Source organism: Electrophorus electricus, chromosome 26 (assembly GCF_041902795.1).
Source record: "Electrophorus electricus isolate QZ-2024a chromosome 26, ASM4190279v1, whole genome shotgun sequence".
NCBI classification, from domain to species: Eukaryota; Metazoa; Chordata; class Actinopteri; order Gymnotiformes; family Gymnotidae; genus Electrophorus; species Electrophorus electricus.
Window position 1 is genome coordinate 10290001 of NC_137522.1, and position 15822 is coordinate 10305822.

The window sequence follows — 15822 nt, forward strand, 5'->3', positions numbered from 1 at the left end:
GACTAACAAAGGGTCCTCATTGATTCGTTGTGACCAATGCAGTCAAGATATCACAAGAGACCACAAAAATTCCAAAGCTGTCACCATCTAAAAGGACTGAAATCTAGAATGCAAATGGTTGCAAAAAACGTCTTAGTTGTGCTTTTGGTATGTTCTTTCACCCTAGCTCAAAGTAAAGGTAAGGTACTTTACCTACTTAATCTTAACTTTTGTGTTGTTTAGATATATATTAGATGAGCTCATTTGGATTGCTTTTAAAATCACAGCATTAATTATAACAATCTTATATGTACAAACTGCCCTTAATAGCCCTTAATAGTAATTGCGCACAGAATATCAGGGTGTTGGATCATTTGATGATCACCAAATGACCTGCGAAGTACAAATTAATACCCTGTCAATCATTTTGGTTATAATTACATGACAATGTGGTTTGCAGATTTAAAAAATATATAAACAGACCATTTTTATTTTCACATTATTTTGGTGATGACACACACTCACACATCATTTGGCTCTTTGTGTCAAAATTGTACATGCATATCACTTAAGACTGTGATGAATCATGTGTACAGGAGAGGAATGAAACACAAGGTGTTGTTTAACCACCTACTGAACCCGTGCTCCTGCAAGCTAAAATAAATCACTCGATAGCATTGAATATACAGTCCATCTGTCCACATAACATTTCTTACAACTAATAAATAACTAATAAATACCTGCTTATTGGTTTTCAGCCATCAACATGCAACCGCTCATCAGAAATCCCATGCTGAATACACTGTTTATTTTGTTTATTTCAACAATGATCATGCTTGTCCTTTTAAATGGCCTTTTAAAAATGCTTCCAGCATAAGACAACTTCAAATTTTGTCAAAGAAAATTCAATCACCATCAGATCAGCTGCTTGACATTTGAATACTATATAGAATGTTAGTAAAGTTCTTCAATTGCTTGCTTACATCTTTGTACAAAAACATGCATTCATTTTCTTTGTAACCTAATACAAAATATGTGAGCCTTTAGTTACTACACAGTGCACGTAAGTCACGTAGCAGTGCTCCTGAATAGCAAGCTAAACATCTCCTCTCTTAGATTCCGTGGGTGCTGTTGGACCATAAAGAGCTGTTTTCTTTGAGTGTTGCTCATTCACACCTATAAGTGCCAAGGTTTGGGGGGGGAGGGGTGTGCTATCAAATTAGAAATGATCAAATTATCAAACTATTTTTAAAAATTACCAAATTACAATGATCAAATTGTCAAATTATAATTATCAAATTACCTCACTTGCTTTGTATGGTCACCCACTAAATTAGGGAGGGCAATGCACACAGCAAAACATCGCTTGTGCGCTCTAGCCAGATAAGCTGTAGCGCATGCATGTGACACTGTTTGGCAAAACTGATGCAGTCATGCATATTTTTTAGTAAATAATTTGATTACCAATACTGTTGGACATCATGAAAAGGAAGAGCCTTATTTTAGCTAAAGTTTATGTGGAATTATTGGGTGCAGTTATGAGCTGGAAGCTGAGAGTGACGGTTCAGTGGCTTCTAGCATGGGTTATGATGTTTGCATTGCAAATCACTGCATGTTTCCGTTCAATGCTGGAAAAATTCATAATCCTGCTAAAAAGTATAAATAAACTATAAATGAGCATCTTAGGTATATATGAACATTTGTGCATTAGAGAAAGCATACTATTTCTTTACAGCATTATAGCATTTATAGTATTACAGTATTTCCCCAGTATAACATTTTAGCTTAATAGCAATGATGCTAATAGCAATGATGATAATATCATTTAGCCTTTAATAATGAAGGTATAATGTAGCTAATATTGTCAAACATTGTTGTGATATTTAGCAAAAGAAAAATCTTGAGTATTGGTTGTATAGTCCCTGATGACTTTTTGCGCATGTGGAGAGATTTTGGGGCACTTTGAAGATGTCTAGGTGACTGTTATGGAAAGATGGATGTATGTGTGTGTATGTGTTCCAGAACCACTGCCAGGATTTCCACCCTGACTGAGACTCCCCCCTGTTCCTTGCCAGGTTTCCCAACCAAGTGTGTCGACTATTTAAAGGCCCCTCCCAGAAGAGGGAGGAGAGAGAAAGGAGGCTGTGTGTTAGTTTGGAGTTGTTTTGCTGAATTGAAAATTTATATGATGTTTTGTGTATGACCTTGTTTTTCCCCATTTTTGGACTTTGCCTTTGGCTTCGCCCCTCCTGCTTCGGTAGTTGTGTGTATATATATATAGATTGTGTAAATATTGTTTGTTTGGTATTTTGATGTTGGACACTGGTGGTAGGGAGTGGGAGTGCCTTTTGTAGCTGGTGATGTCCTGTAGGCTTTTCTAGATGACTGATGGCTTGTTGGTGGACATCATTCGTTATCCTCACTTGTCAATTTCTTAACAGTACTCACTACAGGTTTGACACATTTGAGCTTCTGCCTGTATGTTGGGAGAAGATGGACAGCACAGGGGACAGAGCAATATGCACCCTTTAATACAATATATCAATGATCTAAAATGTCTAAAATATCTGATGAGGCATGTGGCATGATGTTTGTATTTGAGCAGTTCATCAATGAGTTTAGCTCTGTTGAAGTCTCCAAAAATAATGAAAAACGAGTTAACATGTTTGTGCTCTGCACTCATGATCTGCTCTTCTAGAGCTTGTTGTGCCTTGCACATGCACACGAGGTTAAAAGTAAACTCCTACCAACACAACAGAGGAGAATTCCTGAGACTAAGAATGGTTTATAGTTTATGAAACATGATTCTAAGTTAGTTAGGACTGCACAATTTCATTAGAACAGTGACATCTGTACATTAACCTTTACTGATGTAAAAGTAGTATCCTTTACAGCATAACCTGTAGCATTTTTTGTTGCTCATTTAAGCATTCTGTCTGGATGCTGCCCACTGGTGCACATTCATGTTATGCTAAAATATGTATGAATGTACATCTCCTCGCAAGATGTTGGATGGAGCAGAAAGCATACACTGTACAAAGGATGGGACGTGGAGTGTATCTGTTCCAAACTGTATATGTATCTTTCCCAGTAGTTGTAGCTAAAAGGTTTCTAAAATGTAACAGGTTTTCATAAATAGTGAGGTGATTTCCTCAAAGCTATAAAATGGTGGTACATTCAGCCCCGCCAAAATATTGTATTATTAGAAGATCATGTTTTTTTCACACTCTTAAAGCTGAAGTTACATGGTTACATTTTGATTCAATGCTAGTCTTACCAGTGGAAAAGGTAATGTGCAGAATTACTCCACTTAGCTTCAGAATGTAGTTTTGGTTCAGTTTCAGTGACCTTTGACTGTGTTGAATCTACAAGATGTGAGGATTTCACTAGCCCTTAGTTCTAATGGCAGTGGTAGTTGTGTACGAGTAAAAAATTAGATGAGAAGTGACAGGCTGTAGCAATACTAATTAATTGCCAAAGACCTTTATTTACTCCAGCAGTGCTTAGAAAAAGTCTGTTAGACTTTTTTTTAGACATATTATGTAAATAGGTCCCTCAATGTCTTTCTCTTGCAGACATAAAATGTCTCCCACCTCAAATACTATTTGGGACCATTATTGAACCACAGGAAGAGTATCAAGAGAATGAACTGATAAAATACGCATGTGATAAAGGATACAAGGCCACACCTGGAACCCCTAAATGCACTAAAAATGGCTGGAGTATAAAGCCAGAATGTGAAGGTAATCGCAAATTAAACAATAGATTACATTCAACTCATCATATGTGAAGTTGGTCATGTGTTACATCATTAATTCACAAGGACATTTTTTATAGACAAACTGGCTTGCAGTCATATTTTCCATCTTATTTTTATTTTTTTTTACTTGAATCTTACCATTATGTTGATATTTATGAGAGGTTTAACCTTTCTTTTTTTTTCTTTCCTTTTGTCTATAACAGAAGTTACCTGCGTGCTTCAGTTTGGCATACCTGGAGTACATAGTACATCTCCAAGTGGAAAAAATATATTTAAGCCTGAAGAAAGCTTAACACTTACTTGCAGAAAAGACCACTGGATATTGGGAACAAGACTAAACTCACAAATAATTAAATGCAAAGACAATGGTGAATGGGAAAGGTCACCGATATGTAATGGTAAAATAGCTAAAATATAAAAACAGAAATATAAACACAAAAATATTCTTTTTGCTACAGTTTTAACATGTATCAAAACATATCTTTGCAGACATTACCTGTAATGTTCCCCATGATGAGAATTTGGCGCATCCTTTCTACTACTTTTCTGGTGATAAAAAACTGGGGGACACAAAGTTTTATGAGTGTAATTACAATTATCGAAAAACAGCTTCATACGCTACATGTACAATCGACGGCTGGAGCCCAAGAACACTGTGTACAAGTACGTGCTCCTTTTGGATTCATTAGCAAGTCAATAATAAGCATGTGTATACGTGTATATAATGAATCAGTCTTTTGATTATTTTACAGAGATGACTTGTCCTGAACCAGAGATTGCACATGCAGAGATACTGAGACCTAAAGATACTTACACAATAGGTGACAGAATTACGATACAGTGTTTTCCTGGATATGAACCAGTTAGTTCTTTTGTCATCACTTGTAAAAGGCAGCAGAAATGGGAAAATATGAAACGCTGTACTCGTAAGTATCTGTTTGTTAATCATTTGAACAAATCATGTCAGTATGTAATCCCACACGATAGTATGCGCTGAACATTTGTCGTTCCTAAATCCTCAGTCAGATAGTTTTAAACATTCAAATAGAAAATAAAGATGCAGACTTAAGAATTAGTAGAAGAGAATATTGGGTCCTGTCCTTTATTGCAGGTTAACTTTAACAAGCATCATTGAGGCACCCTTTGGAGAATGTCTAACAATCAAACAAAGAACCCACATTTTTATACATTTGTCAGAAGTGATTATGTATTCACCCTGCCTTTTTTACAAACTAGTGTTAGCATTTGTCACCATTACATCCAAACCATACATTAGCCAACATATTCACCCAGACCAGTTTGAACCCATTACCACCACATTCCAAGAGAAGACTTCTCTTAACCTTATCCTAAAGAAGATTGTTTTTCTATATGGTCCTGGGCCTGGTGGAGAGATCATGTATCTTACCCTGAGGTCCACCAAAGCCTACCCAGGTTCCTTTGCTGAAGCCTGCAGAGGCCTCTACAGAGACCTCTGCCCTGTACGTAAATCATTCTGAAAGGACACAGAATCTCGATACTCCCTTATGTCTTATATTATTAATATGTCTAATGCAATGTTAGGCCTCTTTTCCCTGTAAACACTCTTTTTATTACCTTACACTACAGAACAGTGTTCACAACTAACAGTTATGATTGTAGACAGAGTGGCCTTTATTCATAGGACTGCACTGAATATGCTGAAGTGGTGTTATTTAGACATATTTAAAAGAAAATACTGCATAAAACTATATAAAAGCATTGACAGCAATATCATAAGTAGACTAACACACCTGTCCAGATCAGCATTGCAGGTTGGTCTATCATCTTCTGTTTCTCTGATTTATAAAATCTCAAAGTATACACATTAAACAGCATGTTATATGTTAAATAGACTTTCAACGAGAAGGCCACATGTAAGCTAAATGAACATATTTTTCTATTTAAGTTTTAGCAGTCCTACTGGTGATTGAATCTTACTACCTGTCAGTTCCTGCTATAGTCCAGTGCTCCAAGCAGTTGAAGAGAATGGAGATTTTTAAAACTTTCCATATAAAACCCATTTCGGCTTCATGTAACAACAAGACTAAACTCACAAATAATTAAATGCAAAGACAATGGTGAATGGGAAAGGTCACCGATATGTAATGGTAAAATAGCTAAAATATAAAAACTGAAATATAAACACAAAAATATTCTTTTTGCTACAGTTTTAACATGTATCAAAACATATCTTTGCAGAAATTACCTGTAATGTTATCAATGATGAGAATTTGGCGCATCCTTTCTACTACTTTTCTGGTGATAAAAAACTGGGGGTCACAAAGTTTTAGGAGTGTATCCACGGTTATCAAAAAACAGCTTTACGCGCTACGTGTACAGCCGACGGCTGGAGCCCAAGAACACTGTGTACAAGTACGTGCTGCTTTTGGGTTCATTAGCAAGTCAATAATAAGCATGTGTATATATAATGAATCAGTGTTTTGATTATTTTACAGAGATGACTTGACCTGAACCAGAGGTTGCACATGCAGAGATACTGAGACCTAAAGATACTTACACAATAGATGACAGAATTAGGATACAGTGTTTTGCTGGATATGAACCAGTTAGTCTTTTTGTTATCACTTGTAAAAGCCAGCAGAAATGGGAAAATATGAAACATTCAACTTGATGACATGACAGTCATGAAATGACAATAGCATGGAAAGTTGTCACCAAAGTAAAGCATGGCTAACCTGAAGAATCGAAAATCTAAGACAGAATAATCATGTGTTATTTCATTGTATTGATACCTTCATGGTCCTAAAATGTAAAAAACAGTAAAAAAAAAAAAGAAAAAAAAAAAAAAGAAAGAAAAGAGTAAGTGTGTCCGAATGGTTGGCTGGCATACATGTACACACACACACACACACACACACACACATACACACACACACACACACACACACACACACACACACACACACAGTATATACATAGCTGGTTCTTCTTCTGGGTTGGAAACATCACAAATTGACATTCTGAGGACATTTGTTTTTGTTTTTAATGAAAGAGAGCCTGTTTCACCTGTTCTGAATTCTCTAAACAGAAAAGCATTCACATTTTGAGAACCTAAAACTATCCATAGATGTAAATATTAGTTATATATTGACTCACTCTGTGTAATAAATTGATTGAATCAAAACTCCTACAGGGCAAAATGACTCAATGAGCATGGCTAATGTGAAGCCATTTTATGCACTGGATGTCAGACCTAGTCCATAGAATATTATTTATTGACTTAATTCATTTTAAAGGGCCTTTTTTACTCATATGGACATTTTCAAAGATTTAGCTCATGGAGGGCTAGCAGACCTCTATATATAGTATATAAGTTTGTGTTATTTTGTGTTTTACCTTTATTGTGTCAAAGTAGGAATAATTAATTTCTACACAATATAAGAGGTTTTCAAAATTGCACATATAAAATCTTTTAGAGAGCTCACGTATAACTCTGAGTATCTTTCACTAAATAAACAAGGCTTTTCACAAGCTCCATTTTCTGAATTTTGGTAATAATTTAGCTTTGGTAAAGTCAGTAGCCAAAAGGATATTGAACTGTAATGTACAAGCTTTTACTAGTTCTTGTTGCACCTGAATTTAAAAAGGAAAGTTACAAATACTGGTAGTACTAACTGATATCTAGTTATAATATATCTTACCATGTCAAAACATTTTGTCATTTTGGAGTAATTTCCACTATTGTAGTTGGCTGGTTATTTACAGTATTTGTACTCTATCACCCCTCATTTAAAGGATAAGATCAACTGAAATTTGGAAGCACCAGCTGATGAATCACAGATGCCTGTTTCTCATGCATTCTTTTTAGTTATACCTGTATATCAATAGTTGTCTTAAATTTTAAACAAACATGTCTATGCCTACAATGTCTGTTTGCCTGGGATGTGACCAAGGATAAGTATGTAAGTTCTATTTTTTGAAATACCAAGTGTAGCAAATATGAATATATGCATATAACATATTGAATGTGCAATATGTTTTAACCTGTGCTCTTAGACATAGCACATAGGCTATATTTTTAGTGCCATCAAGTTCCTTATTATACAGAGTCAATAATAAAAAAAAAACATTATAATGATAAAGGATGCCTTAAAATGCAATTCTTCTCATGTCTGTAGAGTAACATTATGAGATCAAAGCTCTCCTTTTATAGGCAAGATAAATGAAAAGTCTCAAAAACGTTCACTGTGGTTTCTGGTCAGATAACAGCACTGACATACCACAGCAACCTTGTATGGATTCTAAACTAATTTTCTCTAAATATTGATTTGTGCTGCCTTTGACCTTGTCAGACATAAAATACATTGACATATATTGAAATATATTGACTGGAAAACTGGTTCACCAGAAAGTTACAGACTTGGCAGTTATCAATCCCATCATCTTAAAATGAAGTCATCTGGAACAACTTTGGCTAATATTTCAAGTAATCAAAACTGCTTAACATAGCTACAAGCCAGATCTACATACCATTTTCACTTTGGTCCTGTAATCTCACTGTGAAAATGTAAACAACATCAACATCTGGATGCACCGCCATTTCTAAATAAAGACAAAATAGAGTTAATTCTATTCAACTCTCTGTTTTGCCCAAGGGGATGATATGAAGCCCAGGTGACAAGAGCTTCATTTGAAAAACTTCCAATTATTATTATTATTTATGAGAGAAAGGTGCTGAAAAATCACATGTGCTAATGCATGAGCTTACAGAGAAAAACATCATAAGTCAAAACACAGCTTGCTTGCACTAATTCCAGTGCACACATTTCAGGCAGCAAAATAGTTTTAAAAGCTATGCATAGTAAAGGCAGCAACAGAGTACCTCTCTCCTAGAAAATTGGTCAAACTGAGTTGAATATCTTAAATACCTTAAAAGATGGGTGTAACCCACTATACCTAAACAAGGTTACCAGGGATATTTACACAGACACAGACTCTACACAGAAATAAGTCAGAGCTCAGACATTAAGCTAAACATAATAATACTCATAATTCTTATTACAAAGCATTATTGGAAGCAACTTCAAAAAGATCTCAGTGAAATCTACTTTCATTTGTAAACCTAGACTAACAAGCTAATAAGATAGTAAATTCATAGCTTATGTATTACACCCATTTCTGTGTTTTAGAATTCCTTTAATCATTGTCAAATTTATGAGTAATTCCTTTAAACTTTGGGACTGTGTACTTCTACTTAAATAATAATGTAATATATGCTTTATTTTTTAAACCAAAAAATCTTGCACTTATGTCCTCCACCCCAAAAATGACTAACCAGATTTCACTTCTCAAAACTGTAGGTTTTGTTGGTGTTTCATCATTATAACTTGCATAATATTTGAACTTTCATAATATCTAAAGAAAAACTGTTGAAATCTGTTATTTTTGGTGGGGGGGACTCTAAAAATGGCTGTATAAAAGGGCTGGTTTGGCTTCTGTAAATGACTAACAAAGGGTCCTCATTGATTCGTTGTGACCAATGCAGTCAAGATATCACAAGAGACCACAAAAATTCCAAAGCTGTCACCATCTAAAAGGACTGAAATCTAGAATGCAAATGGTTGCAAAAAACGTCTTAGTTGTGCTTTTGGTATGTTCTTTCACCCTAGCTCAAAGTAAAGGTAAGGTACTTTACCTACTTAATCTTAACTTTTGTGTTGTTTAGATATATATTAGATGAGCTCATTTGGATTGCTTTTAAAATCACAGCATTAATTATAACAATCTTATATGTACAAACTGCCCTTAATAGCCCTTAATAGTAATTGCGCACAGAATATCAGGGTGTTGGATCATTTGATGATCACCAAATGACCTGCGAAGTACAAATTAATACCCTGTCAATCATTTTGGTTATAATTACATGACAATGTGGTTTGCAGATTTAAAAAATATATAAACAGACCATTTTTATTTTCACATTATTTTGGTGATGACACACACTCACACATCATTTGGCTCTTTGTGTCAAAATTGTACATGCATATCACTTAAGACTGTGATGAATCATGTGTACAGGAGAGGAATGAAACACAAGGTGTTGTTTAACCACCTACTGAACCCGTGCTCCTGCAAGCTAAAATAAATCACTCGATAGCATTGAATATACAGTCCATCTGTCCACATAACATTTCTTACAACTAATAAATAACTAATAAATACCTGCTTATTGGTTTTCAGCCATCAACATGCAACCGCTCATCAGAAATCCCATGCTGAATACACTGTTTATTTTGTTTATTTCAACAATGATCATGCTTGTCCTTTTAAATGGCCTTTTAAAAATGCTTCCAGCATAAGACAACTTCAAATTTTGTCAAAGAAAATTCAATCACCATCAGATCAGCTGCTTGACATTTGAATACTATATAGAATGTTAGTAAAGTTCTTCAATTGCTTGCTTACATCTTTGTACAAAAACATGCATTCATTTTCTTTGTAACCTAATACAAAATATGTGAGCCTTTAGTTACTACACAGTGCACGTAAGTCACGTAGCAGTGCTCCTGAATAGCAAGCTAAACATCTCCTCTCTTAGATTCCGTGGGTGCTGTTGGACCATAAAGAGCTGTTTTCTTTGAGTGTTGCTCATTCACACCTATAAGTGCCAAGGTTTGGGGGGGGAGGGGTGTGCTATCAAATTAGAAATGATCAAATTATCAAACTATTTTTAAAAATTACCAAATTACAATGATCAAATTGTCAAATTATAATTATCAAATTACCTCACTTGCTTTGTATGGTCACCCACTAAATTAGGGAGGGCAATGCACACAGCAAAACATCGCTTGTGCGCTCTAGCCAGATAAGCTGTAGCGCATGCATGTGACACTGTTTGGCAAAACTGATGCAGTCATGCATATTTTTTAGTAAATAATTTGATTACCAATACTGTTGGACATCATGAAAAGGAAGAGCCTTATTTTAGCTAAAGTTTATGTGGAATTATTGGGTGCAGTTATGAGCTGGAAGCTGAGAGTGACGGTTCAGTGGCTTCTAGCATGGGTTATGATGTTTGCATTGCAAATCACTGCATGTTTCCGTTCAATGCTGGAAAAATTCATAATCCTGCTAAAAAGTATAAATAAACTATAAATGAGCATCTTAGGTATATATGAACATTTGTGCATTAGAGAAAGCATACTATTTCTTTACAGCATTATAGCATTTATAGTATTACAGTATTTCCCCAGTATAACATTTTAGCTTAATAGCAATGATGCTAATAGCAATGATGATAATATCATTTAGCCTTTAATAATGAAGGTATAATGTAGCTAATATTGTCAAACATTGTTGTGATATTTAGCAAAAGAAAAATCTTGAGTATTGGTTGTATAGTCCCTGATGACTTTTTGCGCATGTGGAGAGATTTTGGGGCACTTTGAAGATGTCTAGGTGACTGTTATGGAAAGATGGATGTATGTGTGTGTATGTGTTCCAGAACCACTGCCAGGATTTCCACCCTGACTGAGACTCCCCCCTGTTCCTTGCCAGGTTTCCCAACCAAGTGTGTCGACTATTTAAAGGCCCCTCCCAGAAGAGGGAGGAGAGAGAAAGGAGGCTGTGTGTTAGTTTGGAGTTGTTTTGCTGAATTGAAAATTTATATGATGTTTTGTGTATGACCTTGTTTTTCCCCATTTTTGGACTTTGCCTTTGGCTTCGCCCCTCCTGCTTCGGTAGTTGTGTGTATATATATATAGATTGTGTAAATATTGTTTGTTTGGTATTTTGATGTTGGACACTGGTGGTAGGGAGTGGGAGTGCCTTTTGTAGCTGGTGATGTCCTGTAGGCTTTTCTAGATGACTGATGGCTTGTTGGTGGACATCATTCGTTATCCTCACTTGTCAATTTCTTAACAGTACTCACTACAGGTTTGACACATTTGAGCTTCTGCCTGTATGTTGGGAGAAGATGGACAGCACAGGGGACAGAGCAATATGCACCCTTTAATACAATATATCAATGATCTAAAATGTCTAAAATATCTGATGAGGCATGTGGCATGATGTTTGTATTTGAGCAGTTCATCAATGAGTTTAGCTCTGTTGAAGTCTCCAAAAATAATGAAAAACGAGTTAACATGTTTGTGCTCTGCACTCATGATCTGCTCTTCTAGAGCTTGTTGTGCCTTGCACATGCACACGAGGTTAAAAGTAAACTCCTACCAACACAACAGAGGAGAATTCCTGAGACTAAGAATGGTTTATAGTTTATGAAACATGATTCTAAGTTAGTTAGGACTGCACAATTTCATTAGAACAGTGACATCTGTACATTAACCTTTACTGATGTAAAAGTAGTATCCTTTACAGCATAACCTGTAGCATTTTTTGTTGCTCATTTAAGCATTCTGTCTGGATGCTGCCCACTGGTGCACATTCATGTTATGCTAAAATATGTATGAATGTACATCTCCTCGCAAGATGTTGGATGGAGCAGAAAGCATACACTGTACAAAGGATGGGACGTGGAGTGTATCTGTTCCAAACTGTATATGTATCTTTCCCAGTAGTTGTAGCTAAAAGGTTTCTAAAATGTAACAGGTTTTCATAAATAGTGAGGTGATTTCCTCAAAGCTATAAAATGGTGGTACATTCAGCCCCGCCAAAATATTGTATTATTAGAAGATCATGTTTTTTTCACACTCTTAAAGCTGAAGTTACATGGTTACATTTTGATTCAATGCTAGTCTTACCAGTGGAAAAGGTAATGTGCAGAATTACTCCACTTAGCTTCAGAATGTAGTTTTGGTTCAGTTTCAGTGACCTTTGACTGTGTTGAATCTACAAGATGTGAGGATTTCACTAGCCCTTAGTTCTAATGGCAGTGGTAGTTGTGTACGAGTAAAAAATTAGATGAGAAGTGACAGGCTGTAGCAATACTAATTAATTGCCAAAGACCTTTATTTACTCCAGCAGTGCTTAGAAAAAGTCTGTTAGACTTTTTTTTAGACATATTATGTAAATAGGTCCCTCAATGTCTTTCTCTTGCAGACATAAAATGTCTCCCACCTCAAATACTATTTGGGACCATTATTGAACCACAGGAAGAGTATCAAGAGAATGAACTGATAAAATACGCATGTGATAAAGGATACAAGGCCACACCTGGAACCCCTAAATGCACTAAAAATGGCTGGAGTATAAAGCCAGAATGTGAAGGTAATCGCAAATTAAACAATAGATTACATTCAACTCATCATATGTGAAGTTGGTCATGTGTTACATCATTAATTCACAAGGACATTTTTTATAGACAAACTGGCTTGCAGTCATATTTTCCATCTTATTTTTATTTTTTTTTACTTGAATCTTACCATTATGTTGATATTTATGAGAGGTTTAACCTTTCTTTTTTTTTCTTTCCTTTTGTCTATAACAGAAGTTACCTGCGTGCTTCAGTTTGGCATACCTGGAGTACATAGTACATCTCCAAGTGGAAAAAATATATTTAAGCCTGAAGAAAGCTTAACACTTACTTGCAGAAAAGACCACTGGATATTGGGAACAAGACTAAACTCACAAATAATTAAATGCAAAGACAATGGTGAATGGGAAAGGTCACCGATATGTAATGGTAAAATAGCTAAAATATAAAAACAGAAATATAAACACAAAAATATTCTTTTTGCTACAGTTTTAACATGTATCAAAACATATCTTTGCAGACATTACCTGTAATGTTCCCCATGATGAGAATTTGGCGCATCCTTTCTACTACTTTTCTGGTGATAAAAAACTGGGGGACACAAAGTTTTATGAGTGTAATTACAATTATCGAAAAACAGCTTCATACGCTACATGTACAATCGACGGCTGGAGCCCAAGAACACTGTGTACAAGTACGTGCTCCTTTTGGATTCATTAGCAAGTCAATAATAAGCATGTGTATACGTGTATATAATGAATCAGTCTTTTGATTATTTTACAGAGATGACTTGTCCTGAGTGTATCCACGGTTATCAAAAAACAGCTTCACGCGCTACGTGTACAGTCGACGGCTGGAGCCCAAGAACACTGTGTACAAGTACGTGCTGCTTTTGGGTTCATTAGCAAGTCAATAATAAGCATGTGTATATATAATGAATCAGTGTTTTGATTATTTTACAGAGATGACTTGACCTGAACCAGAGGTTGCACATGCAGAGATACTGAGACCTAAAGATACTTACACAATAGATGACAGAATTAGGATACAGTGTTTTGCTGGATATGAACCAGTTAGTCTTTTTGTTATCACTTGTAAAAGCCAGCAGAAATGGGAAAATATGAAAAATTCAACTTGATGACATGACAGTCATGAAATGACAATAGCATGGAAAGTTGTCACCAAAGTAAAGCATGGCTAACCTGAAGAATCGAAAATCTAAGACAGAATAATCATGTGTTATTTCATTGTATTGATACCTTCATGGTCCTAAAATGTAAAAAACAGTAAAAAAAAAAAAAAAAAAAAAAGAAAGAAAAGAGTAAGTGTGTCCGAATGTTTGGCTGGCATACATGTACACACACACACACACACACACACACACACACACACACACACACACACACACACACACACATACACGCACAGTATATACATAGCTGGTTCTTCTTCTGGGTTGGAAACATCACAAATTGACATTCTGAGGACATTTGTTTAATTTTTAATGAAAGAGAGCCTGTTTCACCTGTTCTGAATTCTCTAAACAGAAAAGCATTCACATTTTGAGAACCTAAAACTATCCATAGATGTAAATATTAGTTATATATTGACTCACTCTGTGTAATAAATTGATTGAATCAAAACTCCTACAGGGCAAAATGACTCAATGAGCATGGCTAATGTGAAGCCATTTTATGCACTGGATGTCAGACCTAGTCCATAGAATATTATTTATTGACTTAATTCATTTTAAAGGGCCTTTTTTACTCATATGGACATTTTCAAAGATTTAGCTCATGGAGGGCTAGCAGACCTCTATATATAGTATATAAGTTTGTGTTATTTTGTGTTTTACCTTTATTGTGTCAAAGTAGGAATAATTAATTTCTACACAATATAAGAGGTTTTCAAAATTGCACATATAAAATCTTTTAGAGAGCTCACGTATAACTCTGAGTATCTTTCACTAAATAAACAAGGCTTTTCACAAACTCCATTTTCTGAATTTTGGTAATAATTTAGCTTTGGTAAAGTCAGTAGCCAAAAGGATATTGAACTGTAATGTACAAGCTTTTACTAGTTCTTGTTGCACCTGAATTTAAAAAGGAAAGTTACAAATACTGGTAGTACTAACTGATATCTAGTTATAGTATATCTTACCATGTCAAAACATTTTGTCATTTTGGAGTAATTTCCACTATTGTAGTTGGCTGGTTATTTACAGTGTTTGTACTCTATCACCCCTCATTTAAAGGATAAGATCAACTGAAATTTGGAAGCACCAGCTGATGAATCACAGATGCCTGTTTCTCATGCATTCTTTTTAGTTATACCTGTATATCAATAGTTGTCTTAAATTTTAAACAAACATGTCTATGCCTACAATGTCTGTTTGCCTGGGATGTGACCAAGGATAAGTATGTAAGTTCTATTTTTTGAAATACCAAGTGTAGCAAATATGAATATATGCATATAACATATTGAATGTGCAATATGTTTTAACCTGTGCTCTTAGACATAGCACATAGGCTATATTTTTAGTGCCATCAAGTTCCTTATTATACAGAGTCAATAATAAAAAAAACATTATAATGATAAAGGATGCCTTAAAATGCAATTCTGCTCATGTCTGTAGAGTAACATTATGAGATCAAAGCTCTCCTTTTATAGGCAAGATAAATGAAAAGTCTCAAAAACGTTCACTCTGGTTTCTGGTCAGATAACAGCACTGACATACCACAGCAACCTTGTATGGATTCTAAACTAATTTTCTCTAAATATTGATTTGTGCTGCCTTTGACCTTGTCAGACATAAAATACATTGACATATATTGAAATATATTGACTGGAAAACTGGTTCACCAGAAAGTTACAGACTTGGCAGTTATCA

At 35.2% G+C, this 15822-nt stretch overlaps 1 protein-coding gene across 3 annotated transcripts in view; it reads left to right on the forward strand.

Moving 5' to 3' along the window:
• The window catches only part of LOC145653864 (coagulation factor XIII B chain-like), a 14959-nt gene extending 33 nt beyond the window's left edge, over window positions 1-14926 (forward strand). Inside the window, exons 1-13 of one of the 3 annotated variants that reach the window (XM_081708458.1) lie at window positions 1-178; window positions 3555-3722; window positions 3943-4137; window positions 4229-4402; window positions 4492-4665; window positions 5960-6133; window positions 6217-9402; window positions 11226-11347; window positions 12779-12946; window positions 13167-13361; window positions 13453-13626; window positions 13716-13811; window positions 13895-14926. The exon at window positions 1-178 is cut by the window's left edge and continues 32 nt beyond it. In XM_081708458.1, coding sequence (XP_081564584.1) covers window positions 37-178; window positions 3555-3722; window positions 3943-4137; window positions 4229-4402; window positions 4492-4665; window positions 5960-6051 — 945 coding nt within the window. In that variant the 5' untranslated portion in view covers window positions 1-36 and the 3' untranslated portion in view covers window positions 6052-6133; window positions 6217-9402; window positions 11226-11347; ... (3 more) ...; window positions 13716-13811; window positions 13895-14926. Of the gene's footprint in view, window positions 179-3554; window positions 3723-3942; window positions 4138-4228; window positions 4403-4491; window positions 5869-5959; window positions 6134-6216; window positions 9403-11225; window positions 11348-12778; window positions 12947-13166; window positions 13362-13452; window positions 13627-13715; window positions 13812-13894 lie in introns of all 3 variants that reach the window. The other 2 variants (XM_081708459.1, XM_081708457.1) reach the window with 2 other exon arrangements.
• The last annotated feature ends 896 nt before the right edge of the window (window positions 14927-15822 follow it).